General features: G+C 39.9%; 1 protein-coding gene across 1 annotated transcript; it reads left to right on the top strand.

Annotated features, from left to right (window-relative positions):
- Positions 1-160: 160 nt before the first annotated feature.
- On the top strand, positions 161-27,836 carry CDPF1 (cysteine rich DPF motif domain containing 1). Its single transcript, XM_082767347.1, has 4 exons — positions 161-1,237; positions 11,785-11,908; positions 13,839-13,950; positions 19,372-27,836. The coding sequence occupies exons 2-4, from the start codon at positions 11,796-11,798 to the stop codon at positions 19,519-19,521; spliced, it is 375 nt and encodes a 124-aa protein (XP_082623473.1). The 5' UTR covers positions 161-1,237; positions 11,785-11,795; the 3' UTR covers positions 19,522-27,836.

The raw sequence follows: 27,836 nt of genomic DNA, 5'->3' as shown, positions 1-27,836 counted from the left end.
CCCTGAGCGGGGCGGGATCGGGCCTGGCGGGGAGCCGGAAGGCGGAGGCGGAAGCGGCGCTGCGAAGCCATTGAGCCAGGGGCCCGTGTCCGCTCCCCGCCCGGCCCGGCCCGGCCCGGCCCTCCCCTCCCCTCGGCCGAGACAGAGGTGGGACAGCGCGGCCCGGCCGCGGCCCGGCGCCGGGGCCCGGTGGTTGTGCGTGCGCCGCGGGCTCTGCGGTGCAGCCCTGCGGGCACGGGGCGCCCGGTTTATTTGCCAGGGTCTTTGAGCCGAGCGGGGAGCGGTGGGGTGTAGCCCTGCGAAGGGCCGCGGGGAATGGGCTTTAAGGGCTTGGGGGAAAGCCTGTGTCCAGTGAGGCTCTGGCGCTGCTGGTACGAGGTTGCGTGCAGCTGACCTTGGTGGTTTGGGGATCGCAGCTTTGGGCTGGGAGGGCCGTCTCTACAGGAACAGGGAGGCCAGAGCGCCTCATTGGGAGTACAAATGGCCCCTCGGGTACTCAGCTGCCTTTTAAAAATGAGAAGTTTTCAATATGTACGAGAGGTGGCAGCACAGTTTCTGAATTTGCTCTGAGAACCCCAGGGAATACCTCCGTATCTCAAAGGTGCTGAGAGTCCTCTCCTAAGAAGAGAGGTTAGTCATGTGTTATATATGGAGTGGTAATTCGTGTCGAGAAAATGGTTGATATTAATAAAGAAGGGGGAGATTTGAGAGTGTGGCCATGGGGGTTGGAAAGCCCCGTGGTTGAGATAACATTAGACTCCCAACGATGAGGCCATCAGGAATGTAAAAGCTTAGAAGGAACAAAGAAGGGTGATTCAGGAGACTCCATGCAGTCTCCTGTTTCTTGTTCTCCAGCCATTAAGGCATGGATGTTTCTGGGTGTTTGCTGTCGTTGTTGTTATATTCAAAGTTGTTTGACCAATGAAAAGTTGTTTTGAAAAGAACTGCTGTGGAGAGAAGGGCATAAGAGGGGAGCCTGCCCTCAAGATAAAAAAGGCAACACGATGAAGTTACATCAATAAATAAGCAGGAAAAAGAAGTGAAGAGGAACAGGCTGGCAGAACAGAGACCAGGATGGGAGCAGACACATTGATTGCCTCATGAAGATAGGTTCGGCCAGACTCAGCAAACTGCTCAGAGAAGCTCGTACAGAAAGTCGCTGGAAGTAGGCGCACTGGAGCTGGAGAGAAGCTCGAGCTGAGAGAAGCAGACCCGTGCACACAACTGCCTCTAGCTGGTAAGCAGTTGCGCATTATGGGGAATCATACGTCCTTAGGAACAAAGACTGTCCTGGTAACCTTACAGCTAGTTTTCCTTATTGGACAGTTTATGAGCCTGAAATATGGGACCAAACTGAGGTCAAGGTGTGGGACTCTGCAAGTAAAAATGACAAGGTTGCAGTGGGATTGCTTGGCACCTGGCGAGCAATCTCTGAGGCCTTAAAGAGCCATGTGGAGCCACAATCACAAACATGTGGCTTGCCAGATAGTGAGGGAGCTGTGGGCTCCTTTACTGATCCAACTGCTACGCCATGGGCCCCTCTGCTGCTACAGCCATCGAAGGCTTTTGCTGTTACGCTCTCTGTTGACCTGAGCATGCCTTTTGACCCAGGCCACATTGGCCTTGAAAAGGAGATGGATATGTTTTTCTTCAATCTGGGAAGAACAGGATACATAAGGCCATAAGACCGAGTTGCTTGACAACTTAAAGTGAGACATATTGTTCAAAAGGAATGGAAAATGGAGACTTGTTAGTAATCAAGAAAAGGAATGGAAAATGGAGACTGTTAAGTCATGGAACTTAAAGGATTGTTTGTTACCTTTTCTGATTGTACAAATGTATAGGCATACTTGCATTTAGTATGTAAGGCAATGTTCTGTATATTTAGAATGTTTGATGTTCGTGTGTGCCTGTTGGTGGAGTGTAGACTCTCCGCACACCCAGTGCTTTTTACTTGCCTTTTATACCTTTTATAGCTGTTATACTTCTTATGAATATTTTTTTTATTAATATTACTAAATTCAGATTGAGTTGAGACTTCATTTATAACAATGTCTCTGAGGCACCTGAGCTGGAAGGAGAGTCTATGAACACTGCAAAGTGACATCAACATACATAAAGCCAGCTGTGTCTTCAGTGTGATGGACTGAATAGTCCCTTAAGCTGTCTTCCATCTCTAGGCATCTGTGAATCAGAGAATTGGATGTGTCCTAGTAGTTTGTAATACCAGTGTGACTCCTAGAAAACACACTGGGCATGACTCTTGTAATCATTTAGGTTTCCAAAAGACCTCTGAGATTATCTAGTCCAACCTTTAACCTAGTACTGCCAAGCCCACCACTAAACCATGTCCCAAAGCACTACATCTGTGTCGTTTTTGAAGACCTCCAGGGATGGTGACTCAGCAGCTAAGCTGGCAGCCTGTTCTAACGCTCCACAACCCTTTCAGTGAAGAAATTTTTCCAAATATCCAGCCTAAACCTCCCTTGGCGCAACTTGAGGCCATTTCCTCATCTTACCACATGATGCTTGGGAGAAGAGACCAATCCTCAGCACTCACATGTTTGTGCATTAGTTAAGATTTTTCCATTAGTACCTTTCCCTGCTCTGATTTTACCAATATAATACCTTGGAGGGACTGGTAGACCTATGCTAATGCAAAGATACCATATGTTGATTAATTTTCCTTAACTGGTCTAGTTGGCAAGGTGTACTGATACGAACACAATTTTGTAACCATAACTAATCCTACATGAAGGTATTACACTAAAAGTGGTTACATTAAAGTGATAAGAAATTAAAGATACATAGACAAAACTTAAGTCCTTCATGCTCCAAGATGGAACGTCAAAGACATTGTTTTCCTCATGTATTGATTTGTGAAGTAAAGGGAGAAATTTGCTGGGCAACGTAGCTGTTGTAACAGCAGGATTACTTTATATCTCATCTCAAATACCATAAGGATGTACATCTCTACAAATAAGGCAAAGTTGCATCATCAAGAGCACTGGAGAATCCCCTGAAACATTTACTCTGCAGACATAGAGCAACCATAGAGCATACTTGCTTGGAGGTGTTCTGACTGAAGGAGGTTTTTATCTGTTGGCAACAGTAGGAAAAGATTTGGATTCCGTTATCAACCTGACATGGAATGGAAACTTGCTCCGCAGACTTGTTGAGGCACTAAACAGAAATAGTGTGTACATTACCTTTGCGCTGGCCTTTTTTGCTAAAGGAGAGTGTTTGTTGGCACAAAAATCAATGAACCAAAAAAGCTTAAACTTTTTTTTTTTTTTTTTAACCCATTCAACCAGTATAAATCACAAGTGATTGTGATAAATCACAAGTATAAATCACAATGACTGTTCTGTAGTGTTCCTTCCTCGGTGCATGTTGAACCCTTTTTACCGGCTCTTTCTGTTTTTTCCTTTTTACTGGCCAGCTGACCCATGAAACATGTTGCCTCCAATAAGGTTGTCTTATAACTACCCGATAATTCCCTGCTAAGCCTTCTTTCCCCTCCTGTTAATTTTGTCATAATTTTTCCATTGCTCAGTTATTACTAATTAATCACAGGTGTATGCATATGTGCAAAAAGGAAATGTGCATTTAAATTTGTGACATAAACTTCACAGCATGCTTAAGTGCTATCTGTAGCTGTATCTGATAGTTTTACAAACTCTTGACCTAAACATACGGCCTATAAAATTTCTGTCAAGACCCCATCAACTTTGCTACTTAACTAGCTCTACTCTGCAGTTCAAACTCTTCTCTTGGTCCTCAGTGAGGTCTTAGTCCCATTTACGCTTGCTGAATAAAGAGATCTTAAGGCAAAGAAAAGCTACTTAAATATTTATGACTCATTGAGGTTGCTGCTGATTGTCACTGGATTATTGAGATTCTAGGGCAGCAAGACACAACTACCCTGATTTTGCACACCTGTTCTCCTTGTATATGACCCAGTAGGAGCAGACCATTCTGTTGGGGTGAATTCTAAGATCCGTGCACCTTCATCCATCGTGAGATTTGTCAGTGTGAAAAACCTGCCTCCTTCCTGTTTCACCTGTGATGAACAGAGCAGGAAATTTGTTCAAAAGAACTCTGGAGGGGAAGAAGAGCATAAGCGCACATGCTTGGCTGACAGGCTGTGCAAAATACAGAACACACACATACACACACAAAAAAACAATAGACTGTCTGTCTGTGGTAAAAGATGTCTCCCACTGTCTGATAACAAATATCATTTATCTGTGTCTACAGAAAATCATGGAAGTGAGCCTTGATATTTAGTGAGAGTATCAGGTATTGAGAGAAGCAAGTTCAGCCTTAGCTTCTGTACTTACTTTTAGGCAAAGTAATCCAAGTAATGGTTGAAAGCAAAGTCTTTCAGAGAAGAGCGAAGGGACTAACTGGAAAACATGGTAAAAGTTCATGGTGGTAGTGCCTGGCTGATTTCATGTTATTTCATATCGCTACATGTCAGGAAAAGAATTTACTACATGCATAAGTGAGGAAGGCTTGAAGCTGCCAGCTCATTTCTGAAGCTCTGATTTGCACTGTAATTGGGAAAAAAAAGGAAGTTTTAATGCTCCCACCAAGTACCCTGGAAAAGAAAAGGGTTTCTAAGGGTTAAGTGGGAGGGGGCTTCATAGGGAACATCTCTCACTTTGTTGTTTTTTCTCATGCTTGCTGTTCACAATAGCTGGGACAACAAAACTTGAGGAATGCGCCTTTCGGGGGAAGAGGATGTGCCTGCAAGAAGGTGTGGGGGGCTATGTGCATGAGAGTGTTACGCATATAGTGGGGTCAGGACTTTGTTCTGTATTCTCAAACTTCCTTGAAGCAGGCAGTATGCACCCCATACCACCCCACCCCAATGGTTCTGTGTTTTCTTTTTAAAGGTTTTGCTTTTCTCTGTTATGAAGTCCTCACTTGCTGATCAGTCCTAACAAACTGAGAGCATCAGCCACATCTTACTAGAAAGAATTCTCTTCCCTTGGTATGTTAATAAGAACATTTTGCCGGTCACAGGAAAGCTGGCGCTGCCTGTCACAATAAGGACACTGCAGCATGCAACCCCATGTAGTAGGGGATATTTCCTTCCAGTACCAACTTGGCTTTCTGCAGAGAGATAAATCACTGAAGCTATATTTAATTCTTTCAGGATTATGTCAAGTTGCAGTGTCTTATTTCCCATATTTCCCTTCTGCATTTCCACCAAATCTTAGTGTTCCTATTTTAGGCTACGTAGGAAACTGTTGCACTAAGTTTAGATTATGCTTAACCATGCTGGTACTTTCACTGGTACATGTGTGGCCCACCATAACTTTTCTTAAAGGACAACTTAAAGGGAAACATCATCACATATATTAACAGAGCCTTACTACCTTCTTCTTCTTCCCCACTATGGATATTTATCTAACAAAGCTATAATAGGGAGCAGCAGTTTGGAAGGAGAACGAAATCAGTTCAGGACTGGGTAGCCTATGGCTGTAGCATGCTTACTTAATCTGGTTACACCAAAAGGGAGATTTAATGAAATCAGACCTCAGGTCTGCTTTCCCTCTTTTGGCAAGGAATAGCTGTGATCCAGAAGAGGTGTTGTATTAATTGTTTTCACTTCATTGTTTGGGTGTCCTATGTTACCGCATCTTCACCAAGTCCCTGTAACTGCTGTGAGAAGAGAAACAAATTTTCTTGTCCTTATTTTAAGTAATTTCTAGGCCATTTTATGTATAGAACGGTTAGCATGGATGATAGTGATGTGTGATAAGATTTGCACTCTGCTTAGGAAAGCCAGTTGGGAGACCAGAAGAAAGAGTAGTGAGGGGAATTGAGCAAAAGAACAAAAAAGACCGTAGATAATTTCAGGGCCCGAGGAGGGGAAGGAAAGGAAGAACTAATGACCCTGCAGTTCTCCCTCTGCAGGATTGTTCTGTCACACAACAGAGGTCCACCACTCACTGTGCTTCTGCAGGCAGACATGGAGAGATGGCTTCTGCCATGTGTGCTTGGGCAACTTGCCTTTATTTTACTCTAATTCACCCTCACTGCATCATCCACTCAGTGGGGCTTTTACACCTGAGCCACTCATAACAGCTGGTTTGCTGGAAAAGGAATCCCCAGCAGCTACTGTCAGCACTAGGGCCAAGCAGCGGGGCTGTACAGTTCCGGTGTGTCCACTAGAGGACAGCGCTATGTACCCGGGAACTGGTGCCCTGTTGCAGCATTCCTGTGTGAAGCTGTTAAATTCTCACCTAATTTGAAATTCTTTATTAAATGCTGTCTAATTCAGAGCTGGCTTGCTGCCATGTTCCAGTAAGGAGTGGTTGGGCTAGTTGTGTTTTTTTTTTTTTTTTTTTTTTTTTTTTTTTTAAGTGATAGTTTCTCAGCTTTGTTAAACCATGCATTTTATCGATAGGTGCCTTTCTGAGATGAATCTTACGTTCCTAAAACCTCTTTACATTAGGAATATTTTTGATTTGCTTGTCTATATTATTCCTTTCTTTCCTCTGGCACATTTCCCTGTTCAAACACTTCTCTCCAAGTGTTCAGAAAACATGCTTTCATATCTCTGGCCACCTCCAGGGCGAGCCCTATAACATAGTCCCTGGCAGGGCTGCTTATCTTGCTGCCACAGGGACCCGGGCTAGCCGTCATTAAAAAGTAGGGCTTGGGGCCTGCCAGAGGGAAGCCTGTGTCCTGCTGAGACATCAGTTCTTTCGGAGCAGAAGGAGCACAGCAGGACCAGCACCAGCCTCCTGGCCTGAAGGAAGAAGTTGCTGCAACAAGTCAAGGCTTAATTCAGTCAAGTGATCTTTGGGAGAGGTAATAAGAGTAGAAGTTCCAAATGGCCGCGCTTGGTGAAATTGCATTCCTGGGCTAATTCCTTACCCTGAGCCCAAGGTAAGTCAACTCAGGAAGAGCAGGGAGGCAGCCAACAGGTGCCCTAAACACGCCTTCAGGGCAATAACATGAAAGAACTGGAGGGAGAGAGCTGTTCAGGCGGGGATTAACTAGCAGTAAGAAGGTTCTGCTGCTTCATCGTTAGCTGGGCAGTTGGGCAATGGATTTTTCTGAAGGAGGTGAGTGCATTCTTGGTGCTGAAGTGGATTTAAATTTATATCATGACAAATGCTTCAGAGTAGCTTGGCATCAACCAGGCTATGAATTCAGAGGCTCCTAGCCTTCCAGCAGAGAGCACTCCTTCCCACTGAGGGTCAAGCTGTGAATATTTTAATAGGTCACCATCATCAGCACTGGATATGGCAGGAAAATCTTGGCAGGAAGAAGAAATGGGTTTAATTGGAGAGGATTAAAGGTGTGTCAGTGTTGGTTTTAGCTGACATCCCTTCCGACCAAAGTCTGTGTTTGTAAGCAGTTTCTTTCTTGCATAATTGCTCTAGTTTACTGGTGATTCAGAAATACACAAGTCTCCCATGGAGTATTAAGAGAGGCTTTAACCTTTGCATTGTAAAGACTTGCACTAACAAGGTTTCAAGCAAAGAAAATCAGATTACTTATCAGTGCCGCTACTTTGCCACTGACCCTGACAATTTGGTGGTGATTTACTACTTCTGGCATGCCTTCCAGGCCTGTTAGCAGAATGCTCCAAGCAGAACTGGCCTGAAGTTTTTAGGAGTCCCTAGAGAACCACACTGGGAGCCATTTCCTCCATCCATAGGGTATCATATATCAGTCAGCATGGAGCAACACTGTTACAGCACTGCTGTCTAACCTGGGCCTTTCTTTTACTGTAACTATTTCCTCAGCGAGGCATTCAGATTAGTGTGCTTTACCTCTTGCCATGACACCTGGGCCAACCTCACGCGTCCTGCAGCAATCTGGGCTTGACTTGGCAGGTTTCTGCTGAGCGTGCTAGTTCAGTGTTCGCTTCATAATCGAGTGTGTGTTGGTAGCTGTGTTGTTCTTTTCAGAAGAGCTGTGCGTGTGCTTCAAGTAAGTATGTGTTTAAGCACCTTGCGGCTTACAGCCAAAATGTCAAGCCCTTGGCAGAATTTGGTTCTAAACAAGCTGTTCTTGAAGATTTTTTTGGTACACATTACTGGGACAACGTGCTTCTTCAGAAATTCCCAAAGAAAACAGAAACATTTGGTGCCATTACTAGCAATGACTCAAGTCACTTGAGGTCACAAATTTACCTGTCATGATTATAATAGGATTAGCGTCTTTGACTTTTACCTTCTCAAGAGATCCTTCATCGTGTAATTGGTATATACTTGGTGTCTGTCAGTGTCTGTCTATCTTGACTGTGGTTTTATCCCAGAATTGCTTTTGTGCATTTGTTGTCTGACATAAAAATATGGTTCTTTAATTGCAGATGAGCTTTTTGGAAGTACCAGAAGTTTTTTGTGAGTAGGATTTTTCTGCTTGCTGGTTTAGACTAAAGCTGTGAAGCACATGCATAAACAAAAAGTTTATTACATGTCATTAAAATTCTTTCTTCAGAAGGAGAATGGCTTTACTTTGTTATATAGCAAACTTTTCTTCCAAGTGGGAGCATTCACCCTGAAATCTGTGTGTGTGTGTCAATTTCACACCTTAAGTTAGTGACCTTAACTTTCCTAAGCGCTGCTGTGCAGACAAGCTCTCAGGACAAATGCCGTTCCCAATGAAATAAAACTTGCTACAGCTGATACTAGTGACTTACAAGCTTGAAGTAAAATGGAAAGCGTCATAAATTCATCTGTGCCTTGCAGGCAGGATCATATGCTTTTCAACTGGCATAGCCAAATATCTGTTTGTACATAGATATCATTCCTTCCCAGTGGTAGTCACTGAACAGATTCTCTTCTACATTCCAGTGGTCTATATGAGAGCAGGTGTTTCTATATCCAACACACTTCAGCTCTGAAGCCAGGGCTGTTCTTTTGACTTGGAATAAGGACACATTCATTCCAAAGTCTGTGATACCAACTGCCATAAATATCCTTTTTTGTTTTTGTTTTTCTTAGCATTTTGCTTTATTTTAACAAAACGATCACTGTGATGGTGTTCTCTATTTAATTCAGATAAATTTCCATATTCTACCTCTATAGGGTTAATTATTTCCTCTTAAAAAAAAGTCCAAAAATTGCATAGTGTGCTAGACTGAATTTCATTCAGACAGGTGAATGTCTCAGTATTGCTACGGACTGCCAACAAAAAAAGTAACTTTAGGTATGTTTGTGGGGGTTATGTTTTAAACCTAAAATGTAAGGGTCAAAAAGCAGGCTTCCTATTTGAATTTGTATAGTTTGAAGAATCCCAGTTTTAATATACAGGAAGAAATATGTTATTATGTTTACACGTTAACTGAAAAATCTGAAAGCACTTCGTTAAATTTTCTCCACATCCCTATGAGGTAGGTAAAATACATAATATCCAGGGTTTACATAACTTTGCAAAAAACGTAGTTGCCTTAGGTATTCAAGAGTTGTGTTTATTTATGAAACTAGTACCCAGCCCCGTGTGTGTTATATTTGAAGAACTACCTGTATTACAGAAATGCCAGGAATGGCAGTGGAAAGGCTGGTGGTCAAAGAATGACAAGGTAAGGGAGATTATTCACAAAGTTAAGTTTCAGGATTTAACTGGGTAGGACTTTATGAAGTAAGTGTCTGTTATGAAGCCTCTGTAACCTCTGAGGATCTTGGGGCTCCCTGTTCTTCTGGAATATTACATGACAAGTAGTCACAGCTCTACTTCACCTTGCCCCCAATTCACCTTAGCAGCATATGTCTCTAAGGATTCAGTTTCACCACATAGGGTGAGCAGAAATAGCAGCTTACTGTCATTGAAAGGGGGAAATACAGGTCCCTCATCTCAGCCCTCCCCTTCTGGCTGTGTAGTTGTGCTTCTTATCTTCTGCTACTGTTATAAGTTGTTGGATTCCTCTGCAAGACAATTTATCCCACAACAGGAAAAAAAAAAGGCATTGAGGTTAAAAAAAAAAAAAAGGTAGCTCTTTTATTTTTGATTACGTTAGTAACTGGTGCGTTACAATAAGTAAAACCATAGACTGAAGTATTTGATGCCAGGTATCAGCTGCCCACTCTATATGTTTCAGGGTATTTCGAGTCCTATCCTGTAGAGGGAATGCCCGTTAGTTGGGTGTTCAGGTCGGGGTGTATTAGATATGCTTTTGGAGCACATACATGTATTTCATGTGAGCTCTATCTGAAACTGTCCAGTTTGTGTGCTTTAAGACTGCTTCGTGATGCAGACCAAGTGGGGACAGTCAGGCAACTAATTCCCAAAGAACACCCCTGACCTAAGCTGAAACATAAATAGAGACACAGCCTTAGTGAACTGAATCAGCTCTGCAGGGGAAGGATACGTATGGAAGGCCAAGAAGAGGGGGAATGACCTTCTGTCCTTAGGCAGCAGGGAGCTGGATGTCAGCTCAGCTGTGAGCATGGACAGTGTAACTGCTCAGATGTTGTCCAAATCTGACTTCCTAGCATCCATTTTTGAACAGCTTGATGCCGGCGCTGGTTCACTTAAAAAAAGATGAGAGGTTTATAGCTGAAAGCTGCATGCTGTGCAAGGCATGAGGGCATTAGCTAAAACTTGACATTTCTTACTAGCTGCAGGGGGAAAGTGTCCATTCAAGAAAATGGTGCAGGTGAGCAAAGATACCTGATTTGCAAACAAGTAAACACATTTCATTCATGGATAGGTGCAAGTTTTGGGCATGGACATGGTTAGCTGTGTTTGATCTGATCATGGATGCACAAAAAAGTCGGTCCTAAAAGAATACGTGCTACACCACACTTTTTGAAAACTGCACAGTGTGACTCTCATATAGTGGAATCAGTGAAGGCTAAGCTCCCAAATGGAAATCTGTGGCCAAGATTTTAAACAAGTAGTATCATAGACACCAAAGCTGACAAAGCACAGCTTCTGATGTTTTCTGCCTTGTGTTGATAACTACACTTTTGTAGTGGGTGACCGAAATCTTTCAGTCATCTCATTTCAGTCTCTCATTTATAGAAATATACGGGTATCTTCAATGAAGGTAAAGCAGAGTCTCCTTCTTCTGCCTATTTTCATAAAAGGTATAAGACCCAAACATTTTTGAGAGTACCGTCTCTGTCCTGTGGGGTTTGAATGGGCCAATATTCTACCTAGATACCGGGTGATTACACAGAGAATCAGTAGGGTTGGAAAGACATCCAAGATCATCTGGTCCGACCATCCCCCTACCACCATTATCACCCACTAAACCATGTCCCTGAGCACCACATCCAACCTTTCCTTGAACACCCCCAGGGATGGCAACTCCACCACCTCCCTGGGCAACCCGTCCCAGTGCCTAACTGCTCTTTCTGAGAAGAAATGTCTCCTCATTTCCAACCTGAACCTTCCCTTGCAAAACCTGAGGCCATTCCCTCTAGTCCTATCGCTGGTTACCTGTGAGAAGAAGCCGACCCCCAGCTCCCCACACCTTCCTTTCAGGCAGCTGTAAAAAGCAATAAGGTCTGCCCTGAGCCTCCTCTTCTCCAGACTGAACAACCCAAAGCCACTCCTCACAGGACTTGTGCTCCAGGCCTTTTACCAGATTCAAGTTCTAAGTGAATAGGTGAACTTTTATATTTAGACTCCTACTCTGTAATTTCTAAGTCTTTCACATGAGGAATTTGGAAATTTAACTGGGACATAGGAAACCAACTTGGTTTGGGAGAAAAGATGTATTAACGAGGGTTTACAATAGTCAGTTTTCTGTTTAGTTGCAGGCATGTACTGCATTTTGGAGCTGTAAGATTTTTGCTTTTCTTGTAGGTGACTTAAAGATGGATTCTCCCAAAGAACCTCAGCCTTCAGGAGAGTTCAAATGTCAGCTATGTGGCTTAACAGCTCCATACACATACTATGGGCAGAAACCACCAAACACATGCTCTATCGAGTAAGTACAGTCTTTCACATTACAGATTTCAGTATTGCTATGGGCATCAGAAGCCTTGTGCTGCAGAATGATGTGCAATGTGTTAACCCAGTAATACACAATATTGACCCTGAATAGGAGGTTTGGTACTTAGTGACCTCTTTTTTTCCAACGGAAAAAAATGAAATAAATTGTACAGTATTGATAGCAAGGACAGATACCAACTTTATGATCCCGCTTCAGTGCCATGCAAAGATTTGTATTTAATGTATTTCCAGCCCTGCTGGCCACCCTACAATTTACCTGTGCCATAATTTACTTACTAGAATACCACTGACTGTGTCAGCACAGCATTTCCTTGCAGCCATGTCATCTGGGCAAAACATAAACACTGTATGAATTAAATATGTATGGTAAATACAGTTTTTAAGAGCTGTTTGGCATGTGGAGTTTTGAACAGCGATGCTTTCTTGCATGACTTAGAAAATTCTTTGTCTGATTGTATGACATTAAAGCGTGGCAATTTAGTACATACCTACATTTTAGGAGATTCAAGCCTTTTTCTTCTCTGCCAAGTAGGGATAGGTTGACCAGAAAAAATGCAGTTACTACTTTGTCTGTAGACATCAAACTCTCCACAGAACAAAACAGCTTTAAATACATGAGCAGCTCTGTTGAAGCCATCCCACTCAACAAACCCATCAGGCAAACATGGCCAGGAACTCACTAGAACTGGAAGTCAGGCATGTACTCAATGTTTCATCCCACTAAGGCTGCTCGCTTTCTTACAAAACGGAAACAGCTGTTGGTCACCACCTAGTTAGCTGGGCTGAGATCTGATGTGTTATCCTTAAGCAAAGGTATTTTTATCATTCCAAATCCCATAGTGCTCCTGTTTTTCCCGTCTTCCACTCAGAAGAGAAATGGACCCCCTTTGATCAGGTCCCTTCATAAAGAGTGTGATTCAAAGCTGAACATGAACCTTAACTAGGTTATCCAAGCTCAGTTTTAGCATCTCAGCTTTATTTGAATTGCTGGGATTCAAAAAGCAAGAGAATAATGCAGAAGCATAACATTTTTGTATGTGCATAGAAGAAAAAGCTTTGCATTCTATCTTTATAGACTTATTTTCTGGTCCACTCATGGGGCCTAATTGCAGTACTGCAGGAAACATGCCAAACCTGAAGGCTTGTAAAATGGCCTGGACTCTGCACTGGTGATAACTACATTAAGACTCAATCTTGCAAGGGGAGCTTTGTAAAGGTAATCCAGTCTTTGTACACTAGAAGACTTGTTGAGAAGGTGATCTGCCATTTAAATATCCCTGATCCTTCCTACCAGTGGAAAGCTTAAGCCCTGCCACTTTTTCATTGAGTGGAGGGAAAAGGAGAAAGGAGAAAGGAATGCACTTACAGATGCACGTGTAAATACATGTGTGTGTGTACATAGGCAATTAAAAGGTAGTATGAGTTAACAGAATACCTTTTAAATATATATTGTACTCCGTATTACTACAGAATCCAAGCTTGATGCAAGAATAAGCCAGCCTTGCAGGGTGCCCTGTGCAGACAGACACCCAACAGACTTCTGCACTGTTTTGCCTGGAGCTCCCGGAAAGCATAATGCCTTAGTCTTTCCCAAGCAGGTTGCCAAATTATCAATAAATGTTCTCCCTTGTTACCCTGAAGCAAACAGTACAGTCTCTGACATAAAGTAAGAATATTTCATATCATTGTAATGTTCTCTGCGAGTAGGTCCTGCTAGCAAAAGATGGGAACCATAGCTTTACAGCACCAAAATAATTAAGAGCAGTGAAAGCTCTTTTTATTTTATACTCAGATGCAGACAGCTTCAGAACAGAAATCCTACTTAAAGTTGTGCAACTGCCTCCTTTCAACTCTTCCCATACTGCAAGATCTATCTTTGAAAGCATGACATTCTTCTCTTATAGGCTTTTGGAAGACTGCTATGTCATGAAGGATCCTTTCACACCTGACAAGGAAAAAATCCTCATCCTTGGGTCTCTGTGCAGTTTGTGTGGCCTATCAGTGTGCATTGGTGCAGTAAGTGGCAATCAAAACAAGTTTTTTCAATCACTTTTTGTTCCAGCCCTGGTGATCTATCAGAGAAAGAGCAAGCAACAAAAACCCAAAGAGACTATTTTTAAGGTGGGCTAATTGTATGTTCTTGTTGATTCTCCCAGATAAAGCTCTTTGTATAAAATAGAAATGATCAGCAAATTTAAGTGTGTCATTTACAGAAGAGCACAGTCTAGCTTCATAAAAGCAGTTCATGCTCTTTCTTCTTTATTAACACATGAAAATGAAGGGGAGTTCACATATTACTTCAAGACCTTAAGGTCTCATGGTATATTGTACTATACCAATGGTAGATTTTTCTTCCTTAAAGGGGTTATGAACGCCCATGGATTATTAGGTTTGCATCCACAACACAAGGTTGCCATCCAGTTTGCAAAAGCTTGGATGTAGAAAGTGAGCAGGGAGGATAGTTGTGCAATGCTAGGATAGCTCTCCAAAGAAGAATGAATTTGAATAGCAGCTGGTAGGCAACCTTAAGCTATGGAATCTGAGTGCAGTCCAGAAAGGTGGTGCAAAATTACAGCTGTCTTAATAAGTTCTCTTCAGTGCCAAACTGGTCCCTTTGTTTGCTGTGAGTTCAAAGCAAAAATGAAGACAAGTTATTACACAGTTATCAGTGTCTGGAGGCTGTACTGTGCTTCTTTGAGGCAGCAGAATGAATTGGGAAAACTCAAGGTTCTACTCTTTTCCCTTATCAAGCCAGTTCTGTGGCTGAAAGAGACTTAGGACTCATGTAATAGTCAGATGCATGGGTGATTCAACCCATGAGGACATGTCATTGGATTGTTTATTTGGACAACAGCATGTGTTTGTTCAACCAGACACCACCGTGTCAGCACAGAGAGCAGCCATATCCCGGCCTTCTCTATCAATGTGGCTGTTCTTAACCTGGAGCAATGTGCTTAAATCACATGTGCCTTGGTGTCAGCTAACGTGTCATCTTTAGCAATTTTCAAATACAACCTTTTCAGCCCATTCTTTGGCTGCAGTTGCTAGGGGCCAGCTTCAGTGACGTGATACTTGATGAAAGTAGCTGGCAGCATGAGTTTAAAACAAACAAAACAACAAAAAACAGATGTGCACTTTGTAAAGGTGTGGAATTTTTTTATGGTTTCTGGTGGCCAGTTATAATTGGATGAAGGTAGGATGAAGAACACCTCTGACTTGATCAGAGCCAGAGGTGAGATGGTATGGACAACTGAGACAGTTCATATGCCAATGCATATGAAATTCTCTTGAGCAAAAAGCAAAGGGACAAATTCCAATGACAAAATTTAGAGGGTTATACAGACACAGCTGAAGAAAACTGGCACTCTTGGATAAGTTTAGGTGTTAACCTAACTCGCAGGGAGGTAGTACTAAGGATAGATTTGGCCCGCTGCACTAAGGAGAATCAGATGAAGGGAATAAGGGAATCAGATGAAGCCCCAGTGCTCTCTGGTTATGTTTTCGATAGCTGGGTCAAGTTTCCAGAGCCAACAAGCTTAGGGCAGTTGTGTGTGTGTGCACTGTGTGGAGGCAAAGCTGATATGGGAGCAAGATCTTCCTAGTGACAATGTCCGTGTCTTGGCTGGTAGCTGCCTCACTCCCACACACAGCCAGAGGAGGAGCAAACATACAGGCAAGTAGAGCTAGCCAGATAGTTTGGGCTTGTGAGCTTGATTCCTGCCATAACAAGTCAGGCTTATCCCTCCTTTTTAGCAGCACGGAATTAGTATCTCAGGCACATTTGGGGCAAACTTGAGCTCATTTCACTATTTGCATTCCCAAATTAAGGAGTGTTTGACTTTATGAAGGATTTAACAGATATTTTCAAATCTGACAAGTAAATCTGTCAGAAGGTCTGAGTTTCAGCCTCAGTATCTTTCCACACGGTGTGCCTTTTCTGAATGAAGGCGGGCCTTTGTCTTTTAAAAGATTTATTTAACTGAAAATTTTATCTAGGGCATGACAGCATGGAGGACATTAGCAGTGAGCCAGTAAAAGTCTCTTTTAGTATTTTTGGCATTCTTGCCTATTTTAGTTATTGGAGAAATATGTTGGTCATTTATTTGTTGTTATCTGAGTCTTCAAGATTGCCCTGTTGGTATCACTCGAGGCAAAACCTTGCTTGTAAATTATTGAAAATAAATTCCTTACCAAACTGGCCAGGCTAGATAGTGAATCATGCATACAACCATGGTTTCAAAATCGATTTAGCAATGCTGCTTAGGTAACATTGAAAGAGATCTGCATAAATGATAATTAATGCTTTAAACACCCACACCAAAGTAGGTAAACACATACTATTCCTCTTTCATGTAGGGAAGATTAGAGTGCAGGGAAGTAAAAACTTTCCAAGGCAGTAGAAAGAGCCAAAGTCAGATTAATATCTTTGTGGGTTGTTTTGGCTCCTTTTTATGCTTGACCTAAGTACATCAACTCAGCCTTACACTGAGCATTTCCATAATGTTTTAACATAGGAATTGAAGTTAACGAAAATCGTTCTTTCTTGGGCCACTGTTGGGAAGAAGCTGGACCAGTATGATGGAAAGCTTTCAGTGAAAGATTGCTGTCATTTTTATGTTAATTCAAAATATTAGTAGGCTAACATGTGCTAAGAGTAAGACTTTTCTGACCTTAGATTTGGCAAAGGGCTTGGATTAAATTTGCTAGCTTTTATATCCAAGGAGGCTGATCAAATTTTAGGCTTTTCTTGAGACATCCTGTGCTATCTGAAGGGTCTTTCCTTACAGTTTCCATGTCAAAGTAAGTCAAGACTTAGCAACTGTTCTGCATAATGGTCATAAGCTCACTTTTTCAAATGTTCTCTGAAGTTTCACCAAGTTCACTTACTTCAATCAGCTTGCAGCACACATCACTGTGCTGAACCAATCTTTAGCATAATGTATTAGTAAGTGCATTTGGTCCAAGTGGAATAATTCTAATCATTATCTGTAATGTCTTAAAACATGCCAAAAAATATAAAAAGGAGGATAATAAAACTACTGGTAAAAGTCCTTAGGAAGGTCAAGTGCCCTTTTCCTGTTTCAGAAAAGGGGAGAGGAAATGATAAAAGCTGACCATATTAGTCATTTCAAACAGCTTTTTCTTTTTCTTGCAAAACTTACTAAACAGAGGTTTTAAACACCTAAAAGAAGTGGCTTTTAGAGAAGAAATACAAATTTCATCCCTTATTGCTGACCACAGCAGAAGCTGAGTAAACACTGATCCTGGACATGGTTGTAGGTATTAAATGATAAATGTAACACTACAACTACTTTCCACTCAACTTTCAGGTCAGGCCAGTAAGGTCAGTCCTGGACAAGGTTAGGCACAACCTTTCCTTTACATTAGAGTTTCCTTTACAAGTGTGGTTAAGATAATACCCCTATATATATAACTTTGAGACATGATCCATGTGAAAGCAGAAATAAACTGTCAGTCAGCTTTGGCAGCTCAGTTTTGCCTGCACTGGATTATTTAGTTTGTAATGAAAATGATCCCTCCTGCCTTGGTTGCAGAAGGTGTAAAACACATTAAAGAATTAAACAGCTATCCAACTAAGGGCAGAGTCCTATCAGGATTATGATCAAGGAAGGGCTTGAATATACACCTTAAGTGTAATTCATATGGCTTTAAAACAACAGAGAGGCTGAATTATCCCATTACCGAGAGAGGAGGGGAGGATTAAAGGTATGTGGACCCAGCATCCAGAAGTGCATGGTTCATAGTGATAGTTTTTGCATGAATTCCATAGGTGGAAATCAGCAGAAGTTGGCAACTCATTTCAGCTAAAAGGCTGCAAGCTGAGTGCCTGTATATCTGTGAGTGGCTGGGTCTTCACGTATCAGTTTCCCATCTGCAGAGAGGGGGAAAAGCCTCTCCTCTCCTGTGCCATTGCTGAGCAAGAGCCTGTGGTGCAGAGTCCATCACTATGGAGCCATGAAATTAACTTGGGGGCGGGGGAGCCAAATGCCATATTGTAACACAAACAACAATAGTAGGACCAACTTAAAGTCTAATCTTCCCTTTTTAATCAGAAGCTTAAAGTATTAAGGATATCAAGAGACAAAAAACAATAGGCTGTGGAGTCTGGGCAACTGAAATCCAGCCTCAGACCATTCAGAGCGCTTTTTTGGAGACTGAGGTCTCACACTGCTGTGAATATGAAGTAGCCTGGCAGCCAGTGCAGAAAAGGACAATAGATGAAGAGAAGTTGTTCCTCAGGACTGAAAGTCACACAGAGACAGGGTGATTGTGATTTTGTTGTAATCATATGTTGCCTGCTGCTGAAGTGCAGACAGAGGCATGGGAAACAAAAGTGAGACCAGAAATGTGGAAAGATCCAAGCCAAGCCCCCAGAGAAAGACCAGCCACAAATGACCATGGCAAGAGGAAAACTTTGCTATTTAGGTAAAACCCATGGAATCCATTACTCCCGAAAAGATGTCCTGATCCATCTGATGTCTTTATGCTTAAAACCCCATGAATAAAGACATCAGCATCACCAGCCCTAGCTTACCTGTTAAATCCTATTTGGAATTTAGTGATCGGCACAACAGAACCACGTGCATGGCAAAGAAATAACACTGTAATAAACTTCTCCTCCAGTTGTCCAAACTCTGCACTGCAAATGGATCAAAATATTCCAGCAATTTTGCTTCTTCCTGTTCCATAACTGTAGCACCTGGTTAGAGCTAACTGCACGAAAAATAAATTTGGGGTCTGTAACACTTGTTAACCAAATCGAATATTAACTATGCCAGATCACAGTGTCATAGTGTTTGCCCTTAGGCCATTTTGTGGAAATTGGTGAGGAAGAGCTTTCTGAACCTTTAAGTCTCAAATGCCAGTGCAGAAAGTCAAAAGATCCTCCCAGTAAGTAGAAATCTCAAACAGCTAAATGAAGATTTAGCTTTAGAAGAATCTCTTACTCCCAGAAAGATGTTCTGATCCATCTGAACTGATGTCTTTATTCTTGTTTAACTCTCCAGGGATAATCCATCAGCAACAGCAGCTCCTGCTAACCCATTAACTCCTGTTCAGAATTTAGTGATAACTCCAGGAGAATCATGGATGGTGGCTGAAGGAAAAGCCAGTTGAAAGGAAATGAGTAACTGTTTTCTGTAGTAGTAAGCTGATGAAGGTCATTTCTTTAAAGTGAACAATGTGATAGTTCATTTGGTTAGCAATTGTTACAGTCCAATTTTTTATTTTTCAGTTAGCTCTAACCAGATGTTAGAATTACTGAAAAGGAAGGAGCAAAATTGCTTTGTTCTTTAACCTAGAAGAATAATTTAATTCATAAGAAGAATTCTAAATACGAATGTGGTTTAATGAGATTGGAATTTAAGCAGTTCCATTTTGTGTACCACTAACATTTTTTATTTTTTTTTTAAACAGGAATGTAGTCTGTTCTATTCCAAAAGGTTCTGTCTCCCCTGCGTGAATGAAAACCTACAGGCTTTTCCTTTGGAAATACAAGAAGATATGGATAGAAGAAAGCCCCAGAAAAAATCCTTCCCTGGTAAAAAGATGGATACAAGAACATAAATACTGAAGGACAAGAGAGAGAGAGAGTTCTTTGGCTTCACTTTCTGCTTTCTCCTTTTTAAGACTATCATGTTGCTCCTTTTAAAGAAGTAACCTTTATCAGCTCACTACTACAGAAAACAGTGACATATTTCCTTACAACTGGCTTGGCTTCAAGCATCATCATGCAGCAGTTGCAGCACCAGCAATAACACCTTAAGGTGTTGAAAAGTTAGAAAGAAAGGCAGACAAGCCTGTTGTCACATGCCAAATGCATATAGTAAAAAAAAATAAACAGTGTTAAAGTATAGGAACTATGTCCAGATTTCTCATTTGTTATTTCACTGTTTTGTATTGTTCTTGACATTCCCACAGTGTTGTGAAAAATCAGAGAGATTTATCCATTTGGTATATATAATTCGGTATACGTCCAAGAAAGTTGATATATACCAAGTGTTAACCTGACAGTGCTAGCTTGGTAAGATTACAGTAGGAAAGAAATTCAAAGCTTTATTTTTAAGTGTAAAATAAAACTGTTGGGAGAAAATGTCATAGGTACCCACAGAAATACCTGGATTCAAGATCCTAATCTCGGTAATATCACAGCATTAAGACTTCTGAAGGTAAGAGCATTTATAATGTAATAAAAAAATAAATAAATGTGATGCAAGTCTGCAGTCACTTTCTATTCAATCATCCAGCCCATGTCTGCACAGCAATAGGAGATGTTAAGGACCCTTATTATGCTCCCAAGGACCCTTATTTAGCTCCCAAGCTCAATTCCTTCCTAAACTGGGCAATTGAACAGCTACAGTAGGGATCTGAGGAACAGTTTCAGTCAAAAAAGAAAAGAAAAAAACATAAAAAATTGTTAGGGAAAAAGCAATGTGTTTAGTTTAAATACTAATTTCATGATTAACTGTGTTGACATTGACTTAATTACAAGGAAAATTTAAATTTAAAACTGTCCATCTGTTAGAAAGCAATCAACATAGTGAGATAGTTTAAGTTCGTTAAGACTTTCTAGTGTCCTAAAATCCTTCATTGTGTTTTTACTGAGCCCAGGATATTGGTTTACCCTTTTGGAGATTGGAATTTCTTGCAGTTACTAAGAGTAGCAACGATGGACCTATTAGTATATTTTTCAAGCTCTGGTTGCTTTAAAACATAAAAAACATGCGCATCATTAATTGCCTAAAAAAGTTACATGTGAGAACTTAATATTTTAGCATCCTTCTGTATTATTCTTTCAATGAAAGTGATATAAAACTTACTTAAAATGAATAGCATTAAATTTCAGTTTAGTTTGTTTCAGTTCAGTTTCATTCTCAAATCAGAATTCTGAAGAGTGAGGTGCTATAAATGGAATCATATTGCCTTTCCATCTTAAAACTGTAGGCATAAGCTGACAAAAACCAACATACTTATGTGAAATCATATCATGTGTTTATACCGGCAAATGTCTTTCTCAAACATTATCTAAGTGTTTATTTCCTTTATTTCATAACATTTGCAGCAGGTTGTATTTAAACTCTTAGCCTGAAAGTAGGTTTTAAAAGCTTGGCTAGAGCAGTTCACACCTCAGTAAGAATGTGCCTTTGGGTAGCATGACATGTAGGCATGCCACAGCCATGGAAGGTGTACCCACTGTGTGCTGGGAAGGCTCTCTCTGGTCTCTGAGCTGTATTCCCTCCCATTCAACTTTTTCTGTGCCTTCTAAGAAAAGCACAGTTAACTCATTTATTCATAATTATTACCTTTGCAATCACAATCTAAGAATCATTTAAACCCCTCAGAAATGACTCTACCTTTCAGTACTTAAGTTCAGCTGGAGGGGGGAGTGGAATCAGTATTACACGGGGGCAAAATCTGAAACTACACAATCTTTGATTTGGCCCTGCACACCTAGTTTAAGTACAGTACAACAGAAAATGCTAAGTTAAGGATACCTCTGCTTCACAGTTATCTGGTTACACGCATCTTTTAGGTGAAGAAAAACTTACTTCGAAGCAAGTACCACAAAGTGGTGCAGTAGCCCAGATTTGTCAGATACATTGTCATCTGTAGTCCATGCGTTAGGGAAAGAAGGCTGACCTACATGTAATTTGGTAAAGGGTTATTATCTGTGCCCAACTATTAAAATTTGTGTATTCTGCATTCTAATATCCCTACTGAACGCAGGCATTCACTTATCAGCTATGAGGCCCTCTTTTCAAGATATACAGAGCCTTTATAACTTGGTTTTATTGGGTTCCCCAGGTACTTTCTGCTGCTGAAAACCAGACCCTCAATGCTCCAATACACAGCTGATAGAAGAAAAAAAAAAAGTGATTCTTCACACTACTGTAATTTTTCTTACCAATTCAGTAAATCCCCAGAAAGGGGTAAATCCCCTTGAAGGAAACAATGCATATATATTACATACATGTTCCTAAATTAATGGAATGTTTAACAGTTAATTTGCCAACATCAACGCTTTAAAAACAGAATGATATTTGAAACATCTTTAAAGACCCCTGTAATACCCACATCTTATTTTATAGCAAATGTATATAATACTTTTTTTTTATTTTTTAAACACTTGATGCTAACCCCCCAGAATTTGGCACTGTGCCCATCAAAGCTTGATTTATCCGCTCTTGCTCACTACTAAAATTGCAAAATTACTCCCTGGTATAAAGTTAAGCAGCTAAGTGTTTTCTGAAGGAGGGCCTTGTATATCAAATTAAGGCAAAATCATTAGAATTCTTAATTACACTGGAAGCATACAAAACACCCATTCATGCCACTGGTATTCTCACAAGAATGATGGGCGGGAATAGAGAACCTGGGAGGATTCTCCAGGTGTGCCACCACCCTGCACTCCCCAGGTTCTGATTCTGCAAATATTTATACAAGCTATCAGTTGAGAACCTAAGTGGTTGTACATGAGTTCAGACAGAGCTACATTCTTGTTCATAAAAGCTATTCATGTATGCACGTTCATCAAAAGAGAGATTCAGTTAAGACATTGCCACAGCTTTGGATAAAGTACAAGAGGCAGTCAGCAGAGGGTAACAACGTTTGTCTCAAAACCACACCACCACCATGAGTTATTTTCCTGGAAATAAAACATTGGCATGGGTCATTAATTTCATTTTAAAAATACTTTATTTTTTTAAACCATTAAGGCAAAAACATATTTCAAATTAACTATGTTTACATTCAGTCTTACAGAATGACGTTTTTCTTTTTAAAGCACATAGGTTCCTACCAGTCTCTATACAAACACTGAATCCAACCTCTTATTTTTTACGGAGAAGTGAAAAAATCAGAATGTAAAAAAAGAAAAATGTTTAGTTCAAGTTTTTTCATTCTCAATCAGTAGGCTGGTAACATTTGAGAATCCATTATCATATTTAGCTATACGTAATTTTTACATACACAAGTGTGAGTGACTGTCTTTCCTACAAATCCCTGTGGGACCAGTGTTTCCATTCTTTCTTGAAAATGTCATTTGCATTGCTCTGACATAAAGAAACTTGGGAACTCGGCTTGAATTAGTGGTATTTTACTGGAAACATGCATTCCATGAGAATTAGGTTTGACTACTCCCTGCAAGAACTGTCTGCTCTTTAAAACAAAACACACCCAAAAACTCCTATAAAAATAAAAAAGGTGGCTGGAAACAATGATTTTTTTTCCTTTAATATTGATATTTTGATTGATATAATTAAACACTTGTTAGCTTTACTTATCAGAGTTTGACAACACTAACCAAAATGTGCTTTTTTGTGTCATATCAGATAACAGACGATTTAAGACATCATGAAGTGTTTTAACATCATGATGTAATTAAACTGTTGTTATATTCCTAAAGAAAGAGCAATTGTAAAAATTGTGAAATAGCAGGAGCAATATGAAATGCAGCTCATCTGAGAAGCTGATATACCAGACATCGAACAGTAAAAAAGGGGTGTTCTTGTTAAAAGCTGTAACAAAGCTAATCAAAGTTTTAGTGTTATTACTAAAGAAATAACTAAAGCCATAAATGTTTGTCCACTTCTGAAACCAGAGGAAAATATTTGTGGATACATGGCTTCACACATCCCGCCATCCCACGGGATTCATTTGTCAAGGGAGCAGAGTGAATGACTCAGAAGCAGCTTCCTCCTCTTCTCTGCACCACAGGACAGAAGCAGATGAACATCACCAGTCTGCTTAGTGAGGAGCTGCCCAAGGGAGCTAGCGGTGAGCACCTGCACACAGCATCGGTAACAGCCCTCAGTGGTGCAGCAGTACTAACTAGAAGGAGGGCCTGGAATCAGAGAACAAGGGCAAAGGCACTGTGTTTTCATGAAGGCAATCCCTACGCTAGCTGGCTACCATGTGGCAAAACATACCTGTAGTATGCGAATGTGCCAGAGGTAATAAGACTGGATGTGAACAGCACTTGGCATGGTTATTTGCATATGAATCATCGAGCAGTTTTGCTAATCTTACCATTCCTGCTGCACATCAATGTTGAATGTTTACACTCCTCCACAGTGGGAGGAGAATATACTATTTACATGTTGCCAATATTTTGGTTGGTTAATATTTTCCACCACCATTTTTTTTTCTTCCAGGGGTAAAGAATGCCATAAAACTTTTTGCATTGATTATGCTCTTTTCTTCCGTAACGGGAATTACTGTACATGCATACCCAACCTGAGAAAATACACCAAAATATTTAAAAATGGCTTTAAGTACCTTACTCTTGATCTTGCAGTCCAGTCCTTATTTAAAGCCAAGCCTGTAATGAGCTTAATCTCTTTTGTGCATGTAGCCTATCCCCCAAATTTCAGCTCATCTGAAATTGAGGTCCCTGCAGTAGAAATTCTGTTTTCAAATATCCTTGCAGTGGAATCTGACAAGATAGCACTAATACAATCAAGAAGATCAAGGGAAAGATGGAAAGGAAAACAAACAAACAAACAAAAACAACAACAAAAAAAAAACAGCTTCAGAAGCTGAAAAAGCTTTAAAAACCTGTAAGCACTTTACGGAAAACAGAAGAGGAATACCCTTGCCCAGGATGGGCTTAGTTAACCATGAATTTAGATCACATATTTGCAATGTAAAGTGATATATCTGATGGTACCTTTTACAGGTTGTGTTTTTTTCATTGCTGCTTAAGAAATTCAGAAAAGTAGCTGTAGGTTACAAGAAAGTTCAGTAGAGCTTTAAAAAATTTGACAAAAATATCGTAATAGACAACATACCTGCATGATGACACTGACCAAGTAAAAATTACAAGCTGCAGCAATTTGGGAAATACAATTTTATCTATTACAAATAAGATACAGTAAGTATAAATCATTGCAGGGACATTCCTGGTACATTTTGCTCCTACACCAGGATTCATTAGCAGGAGCACTGGAGGCACAGATTGTCACACCGGAATCGCAGGACACAGAATACCTATGAAAAGGCTCTGAATTCATCTCTACTTAAAACTGTAAAGGGAACACTCCTATTGAAATACTGTTATTGGCTTTTCTGTGTTTTGTTTTGCACTGCCAAATTACTGTTTAAAAACACATCTAGAAGAACTGCAGATCAATCTCCATGCAGATAAAAGGAAATAATTATCAACGTACATTGTTATTTCTAGTAAACCATGCATCAGTTTCTCAGAAAATAACAATAATGCAGTACTTAGAGATCTACCTCTTTTTAGTTCTTTTCAGTCTTTTGAGAAAAATGAACTACTACTGTGCTGTAAAGCAAAGATGAATTTATTTATCTTTCCTGTTGGTGAACTTGAGTTAAAACATTGATAATATTAACTCTGTTTTGAAATTACAGCTCTTCCTAACCTAGACTTACTTCTATTAAGATGAAATAAAAGGAAGTCTATGTTCTATGTGAAATTACATTTTGAAATTTGGTTACAATTATCAATACCAATATTTGATAAGTTGCAGAATTTCTGATACTTCACAAATGACAGAGGAATAAAGGCTACATGGGAATAAATAGCTGTTTGTCTTTGACTTCAGGCCCACCATCCTTACCCATAAAGTAAATCTTTCCTCACTGTACAAAAGGGTTCACAAGATAAAGTATGAAACATATTTAAATTAAATAATTTACATATTTTTCTTAAAGCACCTCTGTAATATAATTTAGTGAAAGTTTATACCTTGCAATTATATTCTGGTATTTTACAAATTGAAACATGAATAAACGGTATTACATTAAATTAAAATATCCCACAGTACATAATATTATCAATACTCTTAGATCAATCCCACATATAATTTAAATCTCTAGTAAGAGGATAGCAAAGCTGATTCAATCTAGATTAAAAAAAAAAAAAAAAAAGGCAACTTATTATCAAGAAAGCACTTGAGATATAAGCAAGTACCAGATACCATACTACACCTTACATTTCAACACTTACTAAAGGATTGGGGTTTTCAGTGAAGGACCATTATTTATAAGAACTTATGCTTAAGTAATATCCCAACAGCTGCAAATGCATTTGTTAAATACAGTTGCAGATTTTCAACTAAGTAACATGGTTGCTTTTAAGGAGAGACAGAGCTGAAATTGTTCCTCTTCAGACAGAGTACAGGCAGCTATGGTGTAACCTCCAGTTTCTCTGTCTGAGATGCTAACTTGTCCATGCTTTCCATTAGAAATAAGGAGGAAATTCAAATTTAATATTATGTGACCCAGCTCTCGTGATGAGTAAATCTCCAAAGCTTTAGCAGTTTGAATAAACAAACAAATGTTTAGATGCTTATTATAAGCTCTTTGATTTGCAAACTTGTGCTAGCTCTCTCATGAGAACGGACTTAGTGCAACTGCTGGTATTTCCTAAATCTGTGCAGGCCAGAAATAAAGCTAAAATATGCTCTTTGGCAACACTTCAGCTTTCTAGCAGCTGGCTAGAACCAAAGCACAAAGGCACATGGAAATGGCAATTAAATTAAAAAAAAAAAAATAAAAAAATCTATAAATGCCAAGAAAGATTCAATTTCTGTAAGTGGAAAGCATTCCTGTCTATTGCAATACAATTTGTTTTTTAAAATTAAAGTGGACATCTGAAATTTAACAGGTACAATGTAACTTTTTTTTTTTTTAAAGGAAAGCTGTGCACACAGAATAGTACACCTTTAAACAAAGTATTAGAGAGGTAAAAATGAATATCAGATTTCCCTAATGTTTGAAACATTTTGTTTTTTTTTTTGCTTGCTTGACTTTTTGTTTGTTTTCCGCTCTATCAAAGTACCTCTTGGATCCCACTAAAGCAAAAAAACAAACAACCCTAAAAATTGAATAGGCTGTAGGTTTGTTGAAAACATTAAGTTGTACTATTGCTCCCTAGGATTTTTCTCTAACCACTTGTGGTCTCTTGTTCTAAGCTGCTTGTGGGTACCTGGTGCCTAACCAGGGCTCTTCAGTGCTACGATATTAAAATAACTTAGCGTAGGTATGAATCAGATCAAAACTATACATAACGAGCCAGTAAGCCTTTAACAAATCTTTATCCTAAAATCTGATCATTTTCCCTCCAAAGATTAAAATATTAGACAATCTCTAAAAGGTGGAGATGCTGAAGGCTCCTCAATAATACATCTAAAATTTGGCAGACTCCAAAATTCCAGAAAATGAACACAAATGGAGTCATTTGTTGACATCTGGTTGGCAAATGCCTACTGCAGTCATCTACAGAAGTAGCCAACGTGTACTTTGTTAGCACACTTTATTAGATGTGTAATGCTGAAATTAAGAACTTCTTTTGTACATTAACACTTGGGAAGTGAATTGTCTGCTCTGTGTCATTCTTTGAAGATATTGTGGATATGTGCATCCTGCAGCCCTGCAGACATTGGAATTTATCCAGAATTTTAAGCTACGTTAACATCTCATTCATATTTCTGTAATTCACAATGTGTTCTTTCCATATGTTCAAAGGTCCATGATTTAATTTAAAACAGAAATCATATGCCATTGTCCAAACAATTATCAAAAAATGCATGCTTTTTTAAATAAAAAAAGAAAATGCATCCAGAATAGAAAAAACGCAAATTACTTTCCTAATGCGTATAGTGGGATCCTTTTACAAAGTAGCTGCATTACGCTTTCCACTGAACAATGCTGTTTTCAATTCTTCATAATTTTGCCAAAGTTAAGTATTCAATATTAAATTTTCCATGTTTTTGAAAAGTTTCAGTAAAGTGTTTTAGTCAATTTTGAAAATAAGAACAGGGAAAATGCATTTTGTCTGCAGTGATTATGTCTGTCTGTTTGTTTTTAATGAGAAACTTCACTACATGCAAACAATGGAACAGCACTTTCAAATT

This window comes from Aythya marila, assembly GCF_965140915.1.
Source record: "Aythya marila genome assembly, chromosome: 1".
Taxonomy (NCBI): domain Eukaryota; kingdom Metazoa; phylum Chordata; class Aves; order Anseriformes; family Anatidae; genus Aythya; species Aythya marila.
This window is presented reverse-complemented; position numbering and strand designations above follow the sequence as displayed.

What these genes read in the sequence shown, in the direction of transcription:
- CDPF1 (XM_082767347.1), top strand. Translation starts at nt 11,796, where the DNA reads ATGGATTCTCCCAAAGAACCTCAGCCTTCAGGAGAGTTCAAATGTCAG. An exon ending in CCAAACACATGCTCTATCGA is followed by an intron (nt 11,909 to 13,838) that starts GTAAGTACAGTC and finishes CTTCTCTTATAG; the next exon opens with GCTTTTGGAAGACTGCTATG. An exon ending in TATCAGTGTGCATTGGTGCA is followed by an intron (nt 13,951 to 19,371) that starts GTAAGTGGCAAT and finishes TTTTTTAAACAG; the next exon opens with GAATGTAGTCTGTTCTATTC.